Source organism: Saccostrea echinata, unplaced genomic scaffold, assembly GCF_033153115.1.
Source record: "Saccostrea echinata isolate AGI-Se365-2 ecotype Australia unplaced genomic scaffold, CSIRO_AGI_Sech_v1 ptg000042l, whole genome shotgun sequence".
Classification (NCBI taxonomy): Eukaryota; Metazoa; Mollusca; class Bivalvia; order Ostreida; family Ostreidae; genus Saccostrea; species Saccostrea echinata.
In genome coordinates, this window is record NW_026889791.1 from 2934990 (window position 1) to 2959310 (window position 24321).

At 32.2% G+C, this 24321-nt stretch overlaps 2 protein-coding genes across 2 annotated transcripts; both read right to left on the reverse strand.

Moving 5' to 3' along the window:
* Positions 1 to 1076: 1076 nt before the first annotated feature.
* On the reverse strand, positions 1077 to 4404 carry LOC133201099 (uncharacterized). The gene is made up of 6 exons (XM_061336895.1): positions 4261 to 4404; positions 4003 to 4100; positions 3637 to 3775; positions 1867 to 1979; positions 1465 to 1625; positions 1077 to 1314 (listed from the first exon to the last, which is right to left on the reverse strand). The coding sequence occupies exons 3-6, from the start codon at positions 3646 to 3648 to the stop codon at positions 1115 to 1117; spliced, it is 486 nt and encodes a 161-aa protein (XP_061192879.1). The 5' UTR covers positions 3649 to 3775; positions 4003 to 4100; positions 4261 to 4404; the 3' UTR covers positions 1077 to 1114.
* Positions 4405 to 12198: 7794 nt separating this feature from the next.
* LOC133201030 (A disintegrin and metalloproteinase with thrombospondin motifs 18-like) lies at positions 12199 to 23615 on the reverse strand. The gene is made up of 16 exons (XM_061336834.1): positions 23599 to 23615; positions 23255 to 23380; positions 22057 to 22173; positions 17629 to 17708; positions 16929 to 17008; positions 16740 to 16850; positions 16493 to 16650; positions 15578 to 15647; positions 15293 to 15428; positions 14938 to 15104; positions 14683 to 14797; positions 14068 to 14160; positions 13449 to 13612; positions 13123 to 13186; positions 12771 to 12854; positions 12199 to 12355 (listed from the first exon to the last, which is right to left on the reverse strand). The coding sequence occupies exons 1-16, from the start codon at positions 23613 to 23615 to the stop codon at positions 12201 to 12203; spliced, it is 1737 nt and encodes a 578-aa protein (XP_061192818.1). The 3' UTR covers positions 12199 to 12200.
* Between the last annotated feature and the right edge of the window lie 706 nt (positions 23616 to 24321).

Consider the following 24321-nt stretch of genomic DNA (forward strand, 5'->3'; position numbering starts at 1 on the left):
CTGTAAATGCCGTTACCTCCTCTGAAGCAAATGTTGAGGAAATACCAGCTAACACTATATTTTTGTTATTATTTTCTTTGAGAAAATACAATGATTTTCATCATATTACATCTTTTGAAAACTCCTGGTAATGTATGCTGTTTTTTTTTTTTTTTTTTTTTTTTTGTCTTAAAACACCTGATGAGTCTCTATAATTTTAAATTAGGAATATCCTGGAAAATAGTTGGTAAGGTACACGTAAATGCAAGTTGACCTTAAGAGGCAATAATGCTTTTCTTAGTCAAAATTTGCAACTTCTATACTACTTGACATGTATTTCTAACTCATCTCTTTATTTTCCTTTTCTTTCAGAAGGTACATCTAAAATTAATCTAAACATGCTCTTGGCGTTTTGGACTGGAGCTGAAACAATCCCTCCACTAGGATTTCACAAAAAGCTTGAAATTAAATTTGTGGAAGACCCTGTCTGTTTGCCAAGTGCACATACCTGCGATCTTTTGTTGGAAATATCTAGGGGAGAACCCCCTGAGGAATTTCACAGAAAAATGTTTTTGGCAATCACTTGGGGGGGGGGGGGATTCCATCTTGCTTAAGAAAATAACTTTATGTATTCAATGCTATATCTATGTTTTGAAAGTTTTCATTCAATTAATTTTTAAACTCAATAATGGCAATGATAGTCATATTAACGAATAAGAGTATTTCTTAAGGGAAAGATAATACTAAAGGACATTGATAATCATATGAGGAGTATTTCTTCAGGGAAAGATAATACAAAAAGACTTTTTTGTATGGGAATATTAATTGATATTTGGTGTATTTGTGGTAGTAAGCATGCTTTTGAATTTTAAATTCTAGATTGTTGCATCTGTATGCCAAAAAAGTTTTTCTCAGAGCAGTTTGCTTTCCTTATATCCTCATTTTGCAATTTTCATTAATAGTTGTTCTAATGAATGTGGCATGTATGGTGACCCAATAAACATAGTAATAATTTCTGTTTGTGACTTTTAATTCATACACTTTGATGATTAGTGTACAATATTTTTCATGAAAATTGAAAAAAAGTCAAGTGAAACATCAGGTGATGATTTATTCTCTAATCTTAATTTGGATTTTACAACTTTTCAACCAAGTACTTCAAAGCCTCCATGGCCTTCTCAGTGGTGTTTGGAACAATTCTCCCACCCTCCAAAAGCAAATGATCAAAGTATGCTGCATAGTCCTCCCAACATCCTGTCGAGCTTGGACTAGGAAATAGTCTTTGAAACTCTAGCACGTCATGAATATCCACTGGAAATTTATAATCTACTGCACCTGTACATAAAAAAATGAAGTCATGATGTGTTGATACTGTTTTAAATTTGAGTACTGAAAAACAACCAAGGTATCGAAGGAGAAAGGTAAACAAAGAAAAATATTCAAATTAAAGTTAGTGATTAGACAAATCTTTGCTAGGAAAAATACCAAAAATTTCAGGGTGGAAAAACACCATTTCTGGTTTTCCTGGGAGATTTCCATCATCATCATAGCGTCTTTGTGCTCTGATGTAATGGTTATTCCATTCTGTTTTTATTTGATCAAGTTCTTGTTGGATGATTTTCATAAAACAGAAGCGAAGGCATTCTCTAAATTGGTAAATTTTAAAGGTCAATTTTGAAAACAAGAAAAAAAATCAGGGTGAAATTTTTCCTGTAAAAAAATGTTTATATTTCTTAATATTTCTTTAATTAGAAAAACACTTATAAATGGTTGGTTTAGTCTTAGTCATAAGGATTTAGGTAACATGCAGAAATATCATAATAGGTTATAAATGCGTAAATTCTTAATTTTTTAAAGTATAAATAAAGAATTTATTTCTCTTCTTACATGTGCTCGTTATTTGCTGATGAGAACATCCCTTGGTCTTCCATGTCTTTGAACAAGTCTATCCAGAAGGAGATGCCCATCTCTCTCAGTGTTCTCCACCAGCGTTCAATTCTCTTAAATCAAAATGTGTTTTTGAAAAACTGAAGGCTGATTTTTCAAAAGTAGGTCAAACTTCAAGGTTATTGAGTACAAATGTTGGTACATTCACAAGGAATACACAACTTCCCTAGGATCAACCGTTCAAAGTTATGGCCAAGGTCAAAGTTTTACAAAAGTAGGTTAAACTCCAAGACAGATTTTTTTTTACAAGAAATACACTTGAGAAATACGAAATCTCTAACATCAACCATTCAGAAGTTATGTCCAAAATTAAAGTTTTTTCATAAGTTGGTCGAACCCTATGGTCAAGGTCATTAGGTCAAAAAATGTTGGTGCATTAAAGTCTTTGCAGATAAAAATACAGACAGACCCAAAGCTATATGGATAAGGACCCCGAATCTTTAATCATAGGGGCATAAAACAATCACATAAATTAGTCATATATTAATTTCATAATGATACAGAAACAATAATATGTATATCAAATTATGTGCAGAGATATTTTAAATCATTAAACTGACTTCATTTTCAAATATTTGACAACAGGTTTCTAGAAAGGGGTATGGAGAGGGGTATGGGAGGGTTATCCCTCCCCTGGGTCAGAAAATTTATAATAAAAATGCATACAAGTCTGTTGCATTCTGGGGGTCATTTTTTTCAAATTTGAAATAAACAAATGAATAGCAAAACTTTAAACAAAATATTGGTGTTTTCAGGGGTTGCAATTGCATCTCCCCCCCCCCCCCCGATGGCTCTGTAGTATAACTAATACTATAAAAAGAACTGTGTCACCTTGAACTCTATTAAATGAAACGGATGCAAATAATGAAAGTATGAAGTTTGCAAAACTTATTATTTCTAAAATTATCTGTGGTATCAGATTACACAATGACGCCTATGAAAGATAATAATATGAAGAATTATTTTGGTCTTTGAAAAGTAATAGTGAAAATAATCAGTTGATCTATTTTCCCTCAGGAAAAATGTTCAGAAAAGTAGAGAGTTTGAAAAGAAACTTAAATGAGGATTACACATACAAATTTTTAAAGTATTCAATTACTTCAGTTATTTGATCTTATATTAAGGACATACGCAACATACCTTACCTACTGATAATTTTTCAAGATATTCTTAATTTAAGATTATAGTGTCATCAGATGTTCATAGACAAAAAATTAGCATGCATTACCAGGGGTTTTAAAAAGATATCAAATGATGAAAATTCTTGTATAATGCAAAGAAAAATATACAAAAATAACTAAACATATATTCTAAATGTTTTGTTTACCCAAAATTGTTGAAGAAGAAGTGTACAACAGAAAATATGGACATTAAAGTTTAGCACACAGTTCTTTTAAGTATTGTAACTCTTCAACTCCAGGGAAATAGACAATAAAGTTCAAACTACGTTATGTATGTCCTTAAGTTGGGACTAACTGAATTGACTGTGATTGGAGTAGTAGACCATTCAGATTTGATCAAGTCCCCCCCCCCCCCAATTTTCAAATCAAAGGGCAAATTACTCTAACTTCTACTGCAGGAGTGTTAACTGGAATTGGAACTCAGTCCTAGGTGTGCAGATTTTAGAAGGTTATTAAACTCATCTGATTTGTTTATACAACATAAGTTACTAAATCATATTGTTATTTAAAAAAAACTTCATATTCATACCTGGTTAGACATTGATCTTCCTTTGATAAAATCTCTTCTCCACACATGTCATCATTATCGTACCAACGGAAGGATTTTTGAATGCCCTCAATGTATATATTCTCAGTTCCAGCATCAAGTCTCACACACCTTGGAGCACCTATGTATTGGAAAACTCATACTACCATGAACTGAGAAAAATATGGTTTCTTTGTTCAAGTAAATATTTTTTACAAAATAATGCATTTTATGTGTATTTATTCTGTATCAATACAAAATAATGTATTTAGAATGTTACTTAGTAGAAAATTAACTTGTGAAAATTAAACTGCATTTACAGTTTCAGGAATATATTTATCATTGTTTTGTAAAAATTATATACTCAACTATTTATTTCCTCCAGGTATTTCAAGAAATATGATGCTACAACAAAAGAGTCATTGTTTGTTTTTGCAACTTTAAGCCATAGTATTCGTCTTGAAAATCTGAAAGGATAGGAATTTGATCATTTAGATTAATAGTTGATATTGTTTTCTGATATGTAGCTACAACAGTATATAACAATCATAAATTCTATAACTTCATAAATTCTTGTAATCTTACATGACTCAAATGAACACTAAAAACTGATGCACATTAACTTACCCACACATTGCACCATGTATAGCGAAGCCAAATGGCTTCAACTTGTCGTACCCATCAACATGTGCAAGATAATTTGGTCCATTGCTTAGATACATTCTTCTTGTCAAGCAGTGACTTGCTCTTAGATCAACTCCATCAGGATCGATTATTCTCAATAAACACATGTTATCCCTGGAACAGTATATATATATAATTAATCATCAACCATTTTAAATCTAACCATTACATTTTAACAAAAAAAATAAATTCAATGAAATTATTATAAATATCTTATTTATATAAAACTCATTATAAGCAATAGGCACATCGTTTGAATTCTCTTTATTAATCATAATAAGATAATATACCTTCCTATAAAGATGCCATGTTTCTGAAGAAGCCTTCGTTTCATCGAACGACACCCAAGTCTGTCCACTGAACATCATTTCTTCCTTTGAGTAGAATATATGTAAATCATATGAAATTTTTAACATTTGTATGAGTTAACTAAAAATAATGAGCTATCATCAAAATGTAGATGTTACTGACGATTTTTCTAGATTTGATCAATCTATCAAAAAAGAAAGATGAAATAAAACACAAGCAATATTACCTGAATAGCCCTTATTGCCATATCCACATTGTATGATCTCCGTCTTCTCAAATTAAGTCTGGTCATGCGTCTTTTCAAATGTCTACAGCTTAATTATTTTAAAAAATAATGCATAAAATATACTGTATCTTAAAATGGGAGATTTTAACTTCAATCACTAAATAACAGATATATACATACAAGTAGAACACGCATATAAACAATCTTTGAATGAGACTATAAATTTAATGTATAGTACCTTTATTACTCTTAGAGAAAATATTAGCCTATACAGGTACTTATATTATCATAACTTCTGACAATTAATAATACCTACCTTATTTTCACACCATAATTACTCCAAAGAAGGAATATGATTTCTTTATTATCGTATCCGTTGAAGAAATATTCTTGAATCTTTTCGTCAACAAACGCCATGTTGTGCAATGACTGCTGGGAATGTTATCCGGTTATAGAAAGTACTAGTCGATAGAGCGATGGTGCGATGACACGATGACGATAGTGCGATAAAGCAATAACGATGTCACGATATAGCATCGCGTCATCACTATCGCGCCATCGCATAATCGCTATCGCACCATCGCATCATCGCTATCGTGCCATCGCGTCATCGCGCTATCGCTTCATCGTACCATCGCATCATCGTCATCGCATTGTCGTGCCATCGCATCATCGCCATCGCGCTATCGCACCATCGCTTCATCGTTATCGCACCATCGCTTCATCGTCATCGCATTATCGCGTCATCGCACTATCGACTCAAACCTCGATGGTGCGATGAAGCGATAGTGAACTGCATGGCCCTATCCGGATTCCATAGAACTCTGAACGCAAGGTGAACGCAAAGTGAACGGAACGAAGAGCGAACGCTGAACGCTTTGTGAACGGTGAACGCGAGCGCACGGTGAACGGTGAACGCAAAACTGTGAACGGAGAGCGAACGGTGAACGCACGGTGAACGCACGCTGAACGAACGGTGAACGAACGGTGAGCGAACGGAAAAATGGGAAAGTAGAACGTTTCAGGGACTGTACATAAGTGTGAGAAGTCCCGGCCAGAGGAGGCATCCAGCCATATTGCTAATGACCCCCGTGTCTTCTTTGCTGGTGCCCCAAGCAGGATTAAGAAGCGAAGAAGTTACCTGGGCGTACGGTATCTTGGACAACTGGGATTGGGGCCATCATCAACTTGACGTCATCCCTTTGGTGACTTCTGCACCGGAAGTGTGGCTTTACCAAATGGCGATCCAGTAAACAAAACTGATTATGTAAAAATACGTTAATCTATTGAGTGCCAGCGAGAATAAATCAATCACAACAAAGTAGAAAACACCAAGGGTCAATTGCAGGTATATATTTTGTCACAAAACGATGGATGCGCTATTTTATTGTTTATTTTCCTTTCACCATGTCACCAACACGTGTTCCAAATTCTAAACGTATCTGTAAGCTGTCATCTTCGTAGTAGATACTAGTCAGCATACAAAGGTGCCATCAATCTTTTTATAATTCATGTTCATTGTATCATCAATAATCTGCTCTCGTTCTAATATTACTTACTTAATTCTTGTAATTTACACAAGAACGCAACTCTGGAAAACGAAAGTAGACAAAATACAAATGACCACTGACCTGCATATTAGAATAGCATGTAATATCATGCCAAGTTATCAAATATCTATGAAGGTGATGCCATAGTTACTAGAAATAGTAAAATTCCTAAAATTCTACTTTTGTACAGTTTTGTCAGATTTAGTAAAACTTGGTACTCATTTAGATTTTATCAGTATACATGTTCTATATATTAGTTTTTAATTTTGATGAATAATGTTGAATGAAGTGGTTAGGGAAGAAATAATGAGTAAAATTCATTCAAAATTCTAATTTTCCTACAAGTTTGGTTTAATTCATTAAAAAAAATGAGATTATTACAAGGCTCAAAATTTTATTTATTAAATTTATGAATGGTGTTACAACCGTGACGGCATGTAAACAAAATTTTAACCTGTGAAAATCTTTCAAAATACTACTTCTACAATTTTTGATTTCACTAAAACATAACCCTGTTCACACCAATGCACATTAAATAAGTTTATGTTGCATTTAAATTGATACAAAGTATAGTGAATTAAATTAATTTGAAATAAATAACTTTCATCTAAAGTAACAGGTGACATAAACTGCCATAATGATGCATAGGTATAGCAGATATATGTATGCACATATTTTGTAGCGATTAATTTCTTTGTTTTTCACTAAACAGTAGTTATATCTAGAACCAACAGTTGCATGATATGGAGGGTAATCGTGTTCGAAAATCCAGACTTGTAAGTTTGTAAATCCAAACTTGTCAACGTATCAGTTTCATATTCTACATATGTAAGCAGGTAATTCCGACATCCTAGCATGTAGTTCCGAACATACAACTGTGTTGACTGAGTTTATACTATGAATGTGTGTATTTTTGATGTTGTAAACTTTGTTTTCCGGAATTTATATTTCCGCCCACTGAATAAAACACAAAGACAATTGACAAGTCTACAAATGTAAAGTCTACACGTTTGTCGAATTTTGATAATGAGAACCTATGGAGGGTCATCAGTTCCACAATTATTTTTAATGGTCTTATTTTCTTTTTTATTCTTTTAGTTTTCCAAATTATATTCCTATTTTTTATTTCTTATTTTAATTCTTACTTCTTGAAGGCGCGGATCTAGAAGAGGGTCCGGACCCCCACCCCTCTTCCTGAAATTTGCAGACTTATTAAATGTTTATACTAAACAAACTAAAAGTGACCTTGGACCCCCCTCAAAAACGCTGATCTGTGTTAAGTTGACGACTACCCCCCCCCCCTCCCCCCAACACACACACACGCACGCGCGCGAAGTATGGTTTTTCATGCTTCGGAAAGGAGTGTCCTTTTTTTTTGGCTTGTCAAGAAATTTCTGGATGGATTTTTTTGGACTGGGATGGAACCCCCCCCCCCCCTGGATCCGTGCCTGTTCTTGTTTATATTTTCCAGTTTTATTTTATTTATTTTATTATGGCAATTTTGATTCCTTTCGTATTTTGATTCTATCTTAAAATTTCAATTATGTTTAACTTCACCTAACTTAATACTTATTTTTTTGGTTACAAATATAAGCAAAATCGAAAGTTTGTTTAATAAAGTAGAACTTACAGAATTAAAATAAGAAATCCGAATAAAATTTAAACGAAAAGGGGCCCTACGGCCTTTTATGTACAGTACACAGAGATCTTGGCGATCAGTCTAGCTACGAAACGTACGAAACGTAGAAACATTTCCATGGAACATATATATTTTTTTCATTTTAAAAACCATATGATATCATTCTTGCGTGTCCCCTCGTTTTCAGGCCCGTAGGAAGCATTTTCATTGGGTGGGGGTGGGGGTGGAGCAGTGGGCACAAAACAAAAATTTCTTGATAAGCCCCCCCCCCCCCCCCAATGAAACATTCCTGTTGAGGGGGCACGACGATGAATTAGCCTTATTTCTTTTCTTATGTATTTACCGACAAAATTCTTGAGGGGACACAATCAGAAATTGCTTTTTTATTGGTATAGTATATACTGGCACCCTCACCCCACTTGATACCTACGGACCTGGTTCGGGGCCATAAAACTTAAGATGAGCTCACTTTTGATCCCAGTCTCTCTTTTCTACATACTATTAATTCCTTTGGTAAATGTGAGACTGTGATCAAAAATAAGCCCGTCTAAGTTTTATGGCCCTAGTGCAAGATGTTTCAAATATGATAAAAATATGACCGCCATTTTTGATTGCCCGCATATGGTACACAAATATCAGGTATCTTTAAATTGATATTGTCATCACAAAATTTTTTTTTAAAGTAGGACGGAGAAATTTTTTTGTCACTAACATATCTCAGGTCCGAAGTAGGAGGGATCGATAGGTTGGGCTCCCAACTTTCTTGTGTGGAGAATAATCTTTTGCAGCTGTTTTAATATGAAAATTCATTTATAGGCTGTATGCCCCCCCCCCCATCCCCCTTATTTTGCAGTATCATTAAACTCTGGCAAATTCTTGCGTTAAAAAAAAAAGTTACTGAGAAGTTAAAGATAACCTAAACATTGCCTCCCACGAAGGAGGAGTTTGGGCAGTTTATTTTTTTTCCATCGTCAATTTTTTGGAGCCCCCCCCCCCCCCCGATAGACATTGATACGGATCTTCATCTACTGGGTGGTTGTTGTTTTTTTTAAAAGGTATCATTGCAGTTACATTGGTTCTTAATAAAGTGGAGCACTGATTACAGTAGCCTACTGGTTGGGCGCTAGCTTCGTGGGCCATTGGAGGGTAGGAGTTCGCTTGTCCTAAGTTCCTAGTGCCGGCCGGCAAAATGTAAGATGTTTAACAGTCGTGTTGGTAATGACTATTCCTTCGGCATTGAAAGTAAAATTGAATAATTTTTCGGTTGAGACCTTAAAAACCGAAGCCACTCTAGATCCGCGCAAGTCGTGAATAAGCGGGTAATGATTCATGTCACATCGTCAAATAAAATAAAATTAAGAAGATAAAATAAAATTGGTACATATAAACAAAAAGTTAGACTTAAAATTAAATAACAAATTAAAATGAAAATATTAATATAAAATTGGAAGTTAGAATTAAAAAAAAAAAGATAAATCTAAATAATTTATTTCAGTTGGAAAAAGAAGTTAGAATAAAAAAAAGGGAAAAAATGTGGCACAGATGCCCCTCCATAGTTTCTCATAATCAAAATTCGACAATCATGTAGACTTTACATTTGTAGACTTGTCAATTGTCTTTGTGTTTTATTCAGAGCGCGGAAATATAAATTCCGGATAACAAAGTTTACAACATCAAAAATACACACATTCATAGTCTAAACTCAAAGTCAACACGGTTGTATGTTCGGAACTACATGCTAGGATGTTGGAATTACCTACTTACATATGTAGACTATGAAACTGATACGATCACAAGTTTGGATTTACAAACTTACAAGTTTGGATTTACAAACTCACAAGTCTGGATTTTTGAACACGATTACCCTCCATAGCATGATACTTAATTTTGCTATTATGCATAGACTAAATCTAATTCAATTAACGTAGCGTTCACGTCGTGCAGTAAATGCGTAACTTTATTGATGTATCTTCCATTAATTTGTGTCAAACTTCTAGTAATTCGTTTATAACTCTCCGTTTGAAAAGGGCACTTGATATATGTTTCATTAAAACATCAATATATATTATATATAATTATATATTCTAAAAATTCTGTGAATGTTAAACAGTTTATAGAAAAGTACTTCAAGTGGTTATGATTCGTACTGAATGATACTTTATATGCCTAAAGAGGCATTGATTTAGGTGTATGATGGTACAAGTGCAGATAGTTCTACTGACTTCCAAAAAAACAACTTAGTTTAATTAACAAGTAAAAATAAGAAGAAATTAACCTGGGGACATCAAGATATATTGTTTTTAGGGATGGCAACGAATATTCGAACATCCGAATATTCGTTCGATGAGTTGATATTCGAATATTAATTTAAGCTTCGAATATTCGGTGTTTTTCAGATTTCATAAAAAGAAGTACAACTGTACTGTGATTAATAAATTTTGATTAGAACAGTGCTGGAATTATCCTTGTTTAATTTACTAGCGATCAATTTCGATCGCCTGATTTCTTTCACTACTTTCTTAGCTTGTAAATCTACTAAATAACATGTATTTTGTTTTGAGTAAGGTGTTAAAGAATTGTACAATGATGCTTTATGTATAATACAAAACGTACTTTCATAGTTTTTTTAGTTTAGATATGATCGGATCTAGAATTGAGGACAACAAATGAAATCTAAGAATGTCTAAAAGGCAGTATATTTATCAAAATAGAATTAATTGATCATTGAATGAATGTCCTATAGAATTAATCTCTAATTAATATTGTAAAGAGCATAATTTCAGAATAAATGTGTAAATTACTTGATTTTCTCGGGTTGTACATAATCCTGAATTTTATTTTCATTATCGGGAAAGAACTACGCACGCTAACTATCGATTCCCGCCTACATTTTACACCCATTTAATTCAATACTAATGGCAATTTGGCCGTAAAATCTTTGTTGAATGTAAAAAACAGTTTAATGGTAATTGACTGATAATTTTAATTCCAGCGTTAAATAGTTAATTACCCCTTATTCCAGCTCTTTAAATGGGGGGGGGGGGGGGGGGGTTAAGACGATATTTTACATTGAAATCGGGCTTTAAAGCATCACCACATTTTAAAATATTCTTGGATATGAATAAATGTTCCTTAAATCTTTTCTTATGTTTTACTCATATAAAATCAAACATATATCATTTATAAAATACAATGTTTTAGTTGTAAACCCCTTTGAAATTGGTGAAAAAATAAGCATTTTTGTAGTTTTTTTTTTTTGTCTGTAAACATATCCCCCCCCCCCCCCGTGAAACACAAAAAGCTTTGGTATGAATTTGTGAAATGACAGTCCATATTACCTGTAAAAAAGAATTTTTTGTTTCACGGGGGGGGGGGGGGGGGGAGAGAGATGTTTTAAAAATATTTTCCGTTTTCCGTTGATTTCTATAGTGAAAAACACAACTTTTACCCATATTATAGAGTTATCTCTCTTTGTTTTCCCCAAAAAGTAATTTTTTATGAAAATTCATATAAATATCTATATAGATATGAAAAATTATTCAAATCTGTTAATTTTGAAAATTGGCTTGGAGGTAGGCGGGAGAACAATACTATCGTTCGCAGTTCTTAGTTAATTACCTAGGAAAACTGTCTATGGAAATATTTGTTTACATTGTATCAAAGATTATAATCATATCTCTTATCAGGCAGATAATTGTAATTTATTACACGTATTGAAATCTGAACAGTATACCGTTACGACTATCTTGCCTTTTGTAAGACGGCTGGTTCCTCAGTTGGAGCTACTATAAATACACGTTACATTTGTTAAAATTATACTTTTTTACATTTAAATCAATTATTCAATGGAATTTCTTATTATACACCTACAAAAGTCTTCATACAATTTTACTTCCAATATAAGTATACCTACGCTAAACCTTTCATGAGAGTAGGATGATGCATATTTAAGATAAAACAGATTTTATTTATTTTATCGAATATTCGAATACTTTCATTGAATATTTGAATATGAATTATTGACAAAATTGACATACCTAATTGTTTTAAATTGTGCACAGTCAGCGGTAAAAAACCGAAATTTAAGTCAAAAAAGGGGAATATAATGTGTATATTCAAATATTTTTATTCTACTGATACATGAGTCATCTGTGTCATTCTATAGTTTGGTTTTACAGTCTTCACCGCCGTATCCTGCTTCACATTTACACCAACTTCCGGTCTGGTGCTCCTTGCACTGACATGCGCAATTGGACTGATCAACCGTTGCACCGTTGAAGCAGTAGGTGTTACAACGACTTGTGCAGTCATATCCTGTTTTAGAAATCAGTTGTAATAATTTGCAGAATTCAACATCGATCTTTTAAATATGATTCCATTTACCCTCTTTTATCGTTTTCCCCTGTGTTCTATGTTTTATTTCCGGTATATTCATTCTCTGTAACGGAGGCGTAAGAGATACATATTTCATATACATAACTTTTGTATAGGAACCTAAACAATTCATATTAACGCGTCTCCAAATGTCTCTCCGGCCAAATGTTTGTTAAAAGATTTCCAAGAGACAATATCCGTATTTTCTGTTATAAAAAGTTTTGTTACTATCAGGAGAATAATTTTCTTTAGACATGGTGCTTTGTCGAAAGTCTTGTTGAATCTTTTTGCTGTAAACCATATATAGTGACATTCATATAAAATACGAAGACATGGTATACTCATATGTCCTTACCATAAAACCCACTAGGACAGTCACAGGAACAGATTTTTGTGTTAAATGTTCCTCCATTTGCACATTGTCCTTGACAAGTTTTAACTTCAAAAGAAAAACATCATGAACTGTGACATATAAAACATACATTGCAATAACTGATCTTTATTATCGAATATACATGTACATTCATTAGAAGTTATGAATTACAAGCACTGTAGGACATTTTTGAATTCGTAAACTAAATTTTAATTAGCTCGACCTAAACTGAGATAAAATTTGCTTTCTTTATACAAAAGATAATACCATGTCGATCTGCTTTGTACAGCTATGGAAATGTTTATTCTACATGTCTTAACATGTTTCCACTTACCAGATTTTGGTACAGTATACGTATAGTTAATGCCAGTATTTTTCTTCTCTCCATATCTGTAGTGCTGAAAATATATTTTATTGTCATATATCCGTGATGTGTACTGTAAAACCACCTTCAAATTGAGTGCGAGAAATATCTGCAAGTTTCCCGAACTTTATTTACGAGTGAAAATTATTCGCCATGAACTATTTAGAAGAAGAATGTTTCCACAGTCACGAAAATTAATAGTCGCGTATGTATTTCACAATAAATGTGTTGTGAATAATAGTTGGTTTACGGCATTTGCATCTTCTTTGGACTGATGAAAGCTATTGAGGTTTTACCTTAATGATGACAGGTTCGGTGATGGGTCCTTTAGCATACAACTCTTGACGCCAGAAAACATAATTCCAATACGTACCGGCGAAATTTGTTGGGTTCTTTGTCGTATCCCAAATCCACTGTATCCAGCTAGACAGAATTACAAGTCCATCTTTGTTGTAGATTTCTGAGATAAAAGCAGATGAATTTATTTTTTATATAATGATTATTGTTTTGCAAGATAAATAACAAATTGCTTGACAATACATGCCCTAAGATGAAGAATCTGAGATTACAGTACAATAAGTGTCCGTTGGAAACACACAGTAGGATACCAATATATTGATTACTAATTGTGTATCTTGTAAATTGACTTTAGGTTAGAATTAAATGTACCTTCATTAAAAGAGCCTAGAACTATGTGAGAAAAACGAAATAATAAAACGTAAGCCAAGATGATAATTTCGGACTAAGTTAAATGTGACTGATTTGATTAATACAATGATAGTCTGTAAAAAAAAGTTTTGTCATTGTGCACTTATCTGTTCTGTAGATATTCTGGTGTATTTTTTGAGATTCTACCTATTTTCTTAATTTTTTCATTTTGTCATGTTACGAAGAATGTTAATACAATGTACTTACCTACATAGTTTTCTCTCATTACTGTTTGCCAATCAAACCAGAATAGTATGTTTGTCGCTCCAACGGGTATCTCCGTAATTATCTTTCTTGTACCTGAAAACAGTATGATGATTAATTTACACAGTAAAGAAGATCGCTTTCATTCAAAATGAATGTGAAGAAGTAAAAAGAAAAAGTAAAGTCAGTATTTCGTAAATTATATGGTCGTTATAATGACAATGTTAGCAAATGTTACTAATCACTGGGTCGTATTTTGGCTGACTTTTTTCATATCAAATATTACTCCTTTGTTTTTGTATTAAGTTTGACTACGAAATGTTTCGTCTTCTTGATCAATACATAGGGCTCCCGGCAGGAGTGACCGGTCAACAGGGAATGATTGCGCCTCCTAGGCACCTGATCCAACCTCTTGCCCTATTCACAGATTTGTATTTTTGTGGCTTTTATGAGATCTATCACTGTTATATCTTCACCCTTTTTCATTCCAACCTGTTGAATTCTTTTTATTCCTTTATTCTTCTTTAAGCTCGCCTCTGTTATGTAGGACTATAAATAACAGGGACAAAACAAATAATCATGTTTTAATTATATTAGTCTATCAGTTATCGTACGTGCCTTGTGCTGTTGTCTCCGTATACACTCCTTTCACTATGTCACAAGTAGAACCATCTCCTTTACAAACACCACAGACGTCATATTTAGCGTTGAGCTCTCCGTTACAACCGAAAAACTAAGACAAAGTACTGTTTATATATAATACCCTTCCCTCACATTTAACACCTGATCAATTTAACATAATAAAGTGAAATTTCGTTATAAGCAAGATATAGGCTTTATTACTGTTTGGTATAATCGTATATTACTGTATACCCTGCAATAGCCATCCAGACATCTATAGCTGTAATCTGACCACTTTTGGCCCGATTCTTCAGTGGGTCCTTCACACGGAGTACCCTGGGGGATTAAGCCAAACCTTGTATAAGCAGGCGTCTTGTACCCCTGCACCGCATCACATGACACCTCACATTTCAAATGTCCTAAAGTGGTGAGATTTTTTTAAAGAATCGTTAACATGTCAGTAATTTTTTTTTCGTGAATTCCTGGATTTAACTCAGTAAAGACGGAAAAATATTTACAGGATACATCTATGAGGCTGCAGTTTTTCAATCATTTTGCATATTTGAACAAAGAAAAATTAAAAACGCTCTCTCTTTTTCTCTCTTACCATGCCAGTCTAATTTCCTCCCAAACGACGTGTATTTTGTAGAGTCTAATACTTTATTCTTCAATAATCTACTGCAAGTTTCAGACGCCCGCTGATTAATAAGAGTTGTCATGTCTGAACTGTCGTTGGGACAGGGCTGCATTTGATAGATACATCTTGTAAAAGCGATATTTATTTTATTTTATTAATTCAAGTACAATATTAGCACGTTCTTTACTTTAATTATTAGATCCAATGAAGAGAACACTAGAAATTATCTTTGATTTTAAGCGTTGGTTTACCTACCTCGGGATTACAAGTCCTTGCTTCATAACCATTGTCATCTCCGCCGTCACATCCTGGGTGGTTCAAAGGGCTTTATCGATGTAAAAAAAAAGTGTTAAAAATTATATAATATAAATAATTAAAAACAAAATTGCATCATGCTTTCAGGAATATTCTAAGTTATAATTATCCATAAGCGTAATCAAAGCTCTTAAAATTATCTTAAAATTTCAATACCTTTATTTTTCAGGCTGCAAATATATATACCGGTATTTTGGTTGCCAAAAAGTTTAAATAAACAAATTAATCCATGAAGTTGATATATTTCTTAGTACGTAATCAATTTTAACACATTACATGTATATCTTGCCCAGACAAGCATTAATATGGAGTGGAATGACAGTTGTTATGATTTGTGGTTCAAAAATAAGACGGACTGATATCGTAACTCAATAGCTTAAGTTCTTATCAACTTTGAGATGAGACCTTGAATAAAAGTTACTATACATTAATTATTCTGCACAGGAAAAGAATATTTCAAATGGAATAGAAATTTCCAATTGAAAATCAGAGACTCTCAGTACATAATGTAGCTAGGGAAATACAATATCCATATACATATACTTCTACATAAATAAGGGAAGTTGACGATAGAAAAGTTGAAGTCATCATGTTTATCATAAAGATCAGTTGATAATTTGCTATCAACGTCTTTTCTAGTACTAGTAAAACATCCAAATATGAAACAAATGTGTCAGACTCTTTAGTGTCTTTTATTTCCAGTTCAGTAGGCTGTATCGAATTAACGATTATCGATATATCCACAAAAACCTATTTATGTCCTCAAACTACGAATATTTGACCCCACGAAAATATCATCTGATTTTACAATTACAGTAATTAGAAGACTAGATATTTAAACTAAATATTTAAGACCTTGGATTGTTGCAGAATCTCCTCCTGTAGGTTAGTCCTGTACCACAGGTCCTGGAGCAGGGCTGCCAATGTGCCCACGGTCCCCATCCCCCGGGTCTGACCACGCCTGGTTTCATATTGACCTCTTCAAACGTTTGACATTTTCGATTCATGCAAAGCTGGAAAAAATCGATTAGGTACATGGACTTTCAGTGAGTATAAAGAATTTTATAAAAGTATTATTTCTGGGTAGTCCTATAGGACTTACCTTTCCTTCACCGCAATATATCCCAGGAGGACCGCTCAGGTATTGAGTAAACATTTGTCCAAAGAAATCGCCTTCGTTATAGTTTACACAGCTGTATATGATCTCGCATGGCTACCAACAATTAAGACATAGATATTACAATTTATTATAATTTCATTATTCTATATTCCATAAAAAAAGTGGTCTTACCGGGAGATATGAGAAATTTCGGAAGTGAAAGTTAGGACCAAAATGTACCTCGCATATTTCGTCTACACTGTACTTCTGACCTATAATATTTACCAAAAACAAGCTCACATTAATTTGTCAGTGTATCAAATTATATCAGTATTAATGTTTAAGATACAAATTTTTTACAATCTGTACATATGAATATTTTCATCATTGTGCACAAGCAAAAAATTATTGTAAAACTCGGAAAAGAAAATATCTCTTTTTAAGAGAGTATGACTATAATTACTTGTATTTTGTAGTTCCCATTCTATCTGCCCGCCACCAATTCGATTTATCACAATTACTTATTAATAAACAGACATATTAGTAAAAAAGTAACAGATAAAGTCATATGTTATTTGTTTTCCTTCCAAGTCGGCCCTATAAACCAAGGTCCAGTGTCGCAATAGGTGCTGGCACGAAAAATATCCCTCACTGTCAATGGTCCTGAGTGCCGAGTATAGATCTAAATTTGCAGACCACACCGACAAGTGGAGGCGTCTACATATGAGTGGAAAAAGTCACAAGCGTCCCGCTTGTTAAACAACAAATTTCCCAATGGAAGAACATTATTTCTATGACGAGCCAAAGTAGCCAATAACAAATAGAAAATAAAGTTTGAAGTAACATGCTTTGTGTGATTTACATATGTATATAAAGCTTAGCTGTGATTTACCTATGAGAACTGGCTCAGTTGGACCGTAGCTGGTGTTACTTGAAACATCTTCTCGAAACAGACACTGCGCATACCTACTCCTGAAATTAGCATATAAATATAGATATATTGTCTAACGTTACTATAATTTCAGACTTGTCTGTAGAACTTTATTTAAACGGAAAGAAAATACTTCAGAACCAAATATTACATATCGGCTTGGCCAAGATCAGGTGCCCATTTCCAACTAAATGATGTTATATAGATGTAACTCTTTATAAATACATCTAATCTAAATGTCTTTTGTTGCATTGCAAAGATCAGAATGAGAGCTTTCCATTGGTATATAATATCATATATATATAGTATCTGCATCTTTGATAAAACTACAGAATAAAGTCAGAAATTCATAATTTTTGAAGCGTTATGCTGTTGCACTTGATTTTTTACATTTTAAATAATGGTTAATTAAAATTATTTTGAATGAAACATTCCAAAATAAATGTACTTTATTATAGAGAAATCAATCTGGTAAAGATTATTTTTTACAGAAAAGAAAAAGGATAAAAATTGTGGAAATTATGAATAAATGTGTGCAGATATACCTTTGTTATATAATTTAAGATTTATCAATGTTTGAATAAATGCATAATTTCTATCAAAAAAGAGCAAATATAATTTGTTAAAAAAAATTTATTTAACTTAAGAAAAAAAGTACTATGAGAAAAATATAGTGGTTATATTGTAAAATGTGTGCACATTTTGTATTTTATTTTCCATACTGGTCTAATATTTTGTATAGTCCGTAGCCCCATATTTCATTATAGTTTGTGTTCAACAAAAGAATGTAGAATTAATCATTCTCTTGTTTAATATTTTCATAGTTACCAGTAAATTAAAAAACAGTAATGAATAGCTTTTGCGCTAACACCAAAAGAAGTTATAGAAGAATGATTGGTGTCCGTAGCCCTGTATAGTCCGTAGCCCCAATATAATAACTTCCAGAAAAAGTCATATACATTATTGATACAATAACTACAATACAAAAATATGTTTATTCGAATAAATGCAATGTTTTTAAATGCAAATACCTCTGTAATTAAAAGTAAAATATCTGAAAATTAACATTTTTCAACTAAAGGCTTGCTTCTGTAGTCTGCCTCGTTATGTTTGTGGTTACAACATATTTTTAAATATACATGATAAAGTTTTCCTTCTTGTGATACATACTATCAATCCATTTACAATGATTAGCATTTGAATTTTTTAAAAAGAATATTTAGCCATACAAATCCTACTTACAAAAGGGCTACGGACTCTACAAATAAATTTAGCAAATTTACAGAATTGTGAATTGTTAATTGTAAAAAAGTAGGGATGGCAACGAATATTCGAACATTCGAATATTCATTCGATGAATTGATATTCGAATATGAATTTAAGATTCGAATATTCGGTGTTTTTCAGATTTCGTAAAAAGAAGTACTGTGATTAATAAATTTTGGAATTATCCCTCAGGCTGTTTAATTCACTAGCGATCAATTTCGATCGCCTGATTTCTTTCACTACTTTCTTATCTTATAGATCTACTAAATTACATGTATTTTGTTTTGAGTAAGGTGTCAATGAATTGTACAATAATGCTTTATGTATAATACAAAACGTACTTTCATAGTTTTCATAAGTTAAATACGATCGGATCTAGAATAGAGGACAACAATATGAAAACCTTCTTCGATTGTCTAAAAAGTGAAGAGTATACATACTTATCTAAACAAATTTAATTGATCATTAAATGAATGTCCAATATAGAATTAGTCTGTAATTAATATTGTAAAGGGCTCAATTTCAGAATAAATGTGTAAATTAATTATCTCGGGTTGTACAAAATCTTGAGTTTTATATTCATTATCGGGAAATTAGTTAATTACCAAGGAAAATTGTCTGAAATATTTGATTATATTTTAAAAACATTGTATCAAAGATTATAATCATATCTCTAATTAGGCAGATAATTGTAATTTATTACACGTATTGAAATCTGAACAGTATATCGTTACGACTATCTTGCCTTTGGTAAGACGACTATATATAAGTTTCATTTGTTAAAATTATACTTTTCTACATTTACACCAATTATTTATTTCAAACATTGACAAATATCAAATGGAATTTTATTGTACACCTACAAAAGCCTGCATACAATTTTACTTCCAATATAAGTATACCTACGCTTAACCTTTCATGAAAGTAGGATGATGCATATTTAAAATAAAACAGATTTTATTTATTTTATCGAATATTCGAATATATTCGAATACTTTCATTGAATATTCGAATATGAATTATTGACAAAATTGACATCCCTATAAAAAAAGGCATTGATTCTTTATGGGTAAATATTGTACTATTATGTTTTTTACTTCAAATGGTCAATCATGTTTTGCAATTTTTTTTTTTTTTTGAAATACACCAGATGATTATGATAAATTATATACTGATACACCTTTTGAATGACCATCTTGAGTTATATGCATTACATTAAATCGAAAAAAAATGAAGCAATATAGTCCATATCCCCTCCACACACACACACACACACACACAAATCATGCCTTGATTTAATTTCAGCTCCTGTTGCATTTATTCATTATAGTTTGAACACAATTATGCTTTAATTAGTTGAACTGGAATTCCATTTGGCATTGAAAGTACATAGTACATTAGACAATTGATTTTTAAGTATGGTATTATAAATACTCAAACTAAGTGATGTGAACTGTTATAGAAAACCAATTAATAAAAAAAATTGCCCAAAATTTAATTAAACAATTATATTTTCTTTAAGATGATTGTCCACAATAGAGATGTTTAACGGTATAGTCTGTAGCCCCCGTGCTCACATGACATTCATCCTTCTTAGATGCTAAATTAAAGCTCATTCTTGGTCTTTAGATGGTTTTAAACAATATTTTATTATCAAAACACCAATTACATGTAATTCTGACATGTATTATTTTGTTCTGAATATTTACATTTTACTCTTATTGTGAATTTATAGAAAGTTTTTGTATTATTTTGTTAAATTTCACAGGATTTTGTATAAATTGATTTAGTATCCAAATGAAAGGATTTATTAAACACGTGTGAACTCCAAGATGATAATTTTAACAAATATTTACTGAAAAAAGCAACTATTTTTCTATGGTCTCTCATTAAATGAAAATACTATATGTATAGTCCGTAGCCCAAGGTCTCAAAATAGTCAATCAAAAAATATCTGACACAGTTTTTCTCTGAGTATTACCAAGTAAGTTTGAAATTTTCATCCCCATATACAGTATCTTTAGAAAAATTGAAAGTACTTTAATGTATTTTTATTTCAAATGTCCAAATATTAAGAGTAGAAAAACTCTCAAATATTAACAAATTTACCCATGTCCTTTATATACGGTAACATTTAAATGGAAATGAATTATGTGATTTTTTTTTGCTCAGACAATATTTTGTGAAGTTTTTATTTGAGTTTTTATTTGAATTATACTTATTTTGTTAAGTTGAATATGATAAAGATAAATGTTATGCCTGAATATGTATAGTCCGTAGCCCACTTGGGTCTCTGCTATAGTAAGAGTGAAATCTTTTTAACCGCTTGACAGAAATGGACAGAAATTTCAGACAATTTGCCAAAAGGATGTAGTGTTACATAGAACATACTTATAATACATTTCATTTGACTTCATTTTTTTGTTAATCTGCAACCAACATGGGCACCTGATCTTGGCCAAGCCGATATGTGAAAAAAAAAAATGCGATCCATTTCCCAAAGTAAAAAGGTTTCACAGTAAATTCAGTTGAAGTAATTTCTGGTTGTATTAAGGTCATTATAACTATGGTTATAATACAGTTAGGATTATATCTAAAAGAAAATCATTATGACCAAGCAAGAATATCGAACCATAGAAGAACATTTTGTTTATTGTTGAAAGAAGATAGGGACGAAATGCCTATTGTCTGACAAATAAAAAGTGAAAAATTTCATCTCAATAAAAGCAAAATTTTCTTTTGATATTTCATTTAACACTGACATGAACATAAACTATGTGTAAAATCTTCACATAACGAAACAATCTCACGAAGATTGAATTATATATTCGTCTATGATATAGCATACATTTACCAAAGAGGGCAAAAATGAGTATGCTCTTGTGTATTGAATCAACTGGGAGGCATAAACTCCATGTACAGGTGATAATGATATATTATTACTAAAATAAAGGAAGTTGACGGTAGAAAACCATTAGGTTACCATTAACGTCTATAGACGTTTTTGCTAGAAGAATTTTCCACAGAAAAGTTTTGTTTGTCATAATTTCACACTTTTCAATGATGAGAACTTTACTGTGAAAACCAAACTCAAATAATTCTATTCTCATTTTAAAGACGTACTGTAGAAATTTATCAAAATCTCTGATACTGCAAGAACTAAAGCCTGTTCCTTGTCCTCCCATCACGCCTCTGTCACTTCCGGTACAACCCACTTCTTCGTCGTGCCACATTCCTAAACTAAAACAAAATCAAGAAAAGATTTTATTAACGACAATAGGTAATCATCAGATACGGGTGCTCGTGTAATTAAAAAAAAAAGAAATTTTCTACTGGATAGGCTCGATCCCAAAACCGGTTAGAGACCACTCTTTTTGTTTGCTTCTCGTGTTAAAAAGATGGTATCTGTCACTTTATGATTATCTTTTCAATATTGTATTGTATTGGATGTATGGATAACTGGTAAAGTAAAAATTAAAGAAACCTACATGGATATTAAGAGATGATATGAAATTCATCACTATACATAGTAAATTATACATTTAGTAACTGTTTACACTAATTTTAAATTGAAATAATAAATATGAAACTTCGTTGAATTTTGAAAGTCTGATAAAGGACATTTGCTTTGTATGTAACAATTTCGATTTTGTGAAAGAAAACCATAATTGTAAATAATTATGAAATTCAAATATGTGTTTTTAAAACTAAAACTTTATCTGAATAATAATGTACATGAATGCTCTGAACGTAGAATACAAAATGTATAATAGCCATAATTTATTTGTTACATAATGTATGGTTGTGTATTTATTCGTTAGAATACATATTCTCAGTGCACCATATAAATACACGTACATTTAATTAATTGTATCAAAAACATTGAAGATTCTGCAGAAGTTGAAATTAATTCCGATATATCAAATGTTAAAATAATAGTTGAAAGTGTCAATAACACATACACAATTAATCCCTCACAAAAATTTACTCTCTCTCTCTCTCTCGCCAGATATGAAATTTACTAACCAGGTATCATCCCGTACCCTGTCACTACAAAACTACGTAACTAATAATATTTATATATATGAAAATTGTACAAACTTAAAAAATCCTATTTGGGGGTAGAACTTTTGTTTACAACCAAATTTCTCTTTAATACTTTATCCAATAACCATGATTTAACGATGCTACACAAAAAGTGCAAAACGTGGGGGAGGGGGACAACCAGCCTTCCACTGTACATTTTCAACAGTAAAAAAAGTTATGTTTGAAAAAAGTGAGGGACAAAGCCCCATGGCACTACATCGTTATACATTCTTACATGTGTCCTAGTTCGTGGACGGTAGATGAATGCGATACTACTTCCTGTCTGTCAACAGCACATCGCCTATAGGGATTGCAAGTGCCGGACTGCCAGGCACCGCCCCCAGCTTGTGTTGGTCTGCGCCTGAAAGATTTTTAAGGAAAAAAGGCCTAAGTGAGATAACTCAATTATTGTAAGAGTAAAGCAGTTAATATTAAAACTAGTGTTGTCCAATCGGACGATTTTAGTAACCGGTTACTCGCTTATTTTTCCGATCGAGTAACCGGTTACTCGGATGTTTTCTTTAGACCTCTTAACGTCCTTGTTCGCGATGTGTAAACTCATTAGTAACTGCAATTTACGCTATATGTAACGTCATCATAATTATTTCAATTTCTATATTTATCTGTAAAATTTCATTTGTAAAAACAGAAATGCATTGCATGTGGATTTTATTTATAATTACAAACACACAAAATTTTCATAATAAATTTGTTCTCAAACACCCGTAATAGTTGGCTGTTTTGCGGGATGTCCTTTATATATCGCTGGTTTCAGAGTTAAATTTCAGTCTGCGGTGGGTTAGCATATTTGTTGTCCCACCTACATATGTCAATTCCATATTACATAAAGAACACCTTACGGATTCAAAATTAGCCATTTTAAAAAAAAAAAAAAAAACATATTTCCATGCTTTTGATACATGTGGCGGTATCGTCTTTAATGTTATACTGCGAACTAGCTCACGCAGGTTTATTTGAGACAATTAAAATTAACTCAAGTCTTCAAAAACGTGTACATGTATACATCAAAGTAAACTGTGAAAAACTAATCAAAACAAATGGATCATATTGGTAAAACGCTATGTCTCAGTTTAAATAGATTTAACGGTAAAAAAAAAAAATGTGGGGCATTTATGAACAAAATTACGTTTTTTTTTTTTTTTTTTACTGATTTACTATATAAAATTTCCAATTATCCGTGTAGCAGTTCTGCTAACTCATACTCGCATCGTTGGATGATTAACCGGTTAACCGAGTACTCGTTGACAACACTAATTAAAACCTATAAAATTTAAAACAAAT

Coding starts and splice junctions, on each gene's coding strand:
- LOC133201099 (XM_061336895.1), bottom strand. Junction 1,626..1,866: donor TCAGCAAATAACGAGCACAT/GTAAGAAGAGAA, acceptor TTACCAATTTAG/AGAATGCCTTCGCTTCTGTT. Junction 1,315..1,464: donor TTTCCACCCTGAAATTTTTG/GTATTTTTCCTA, acceptor TTTTATGTACAG/GTGCAGTAGATTATAAATTT.
- LOC133201030 (XM_061336834.1), bottom strand. Junction 15,429..15,577: donor CAAGGACTTGTAATCCCGAG/GTAGGTAAACCA, acceptor TATCAAATGCAG/CCCTGTCCCAACGACAGTTC. Junction 14,161..14,682: donor TACGGAGACAACAGCACAAG/GCACGTACGATA, acceptor TACTGTTTTCAG/GTACAAGAAAGATAATTACG.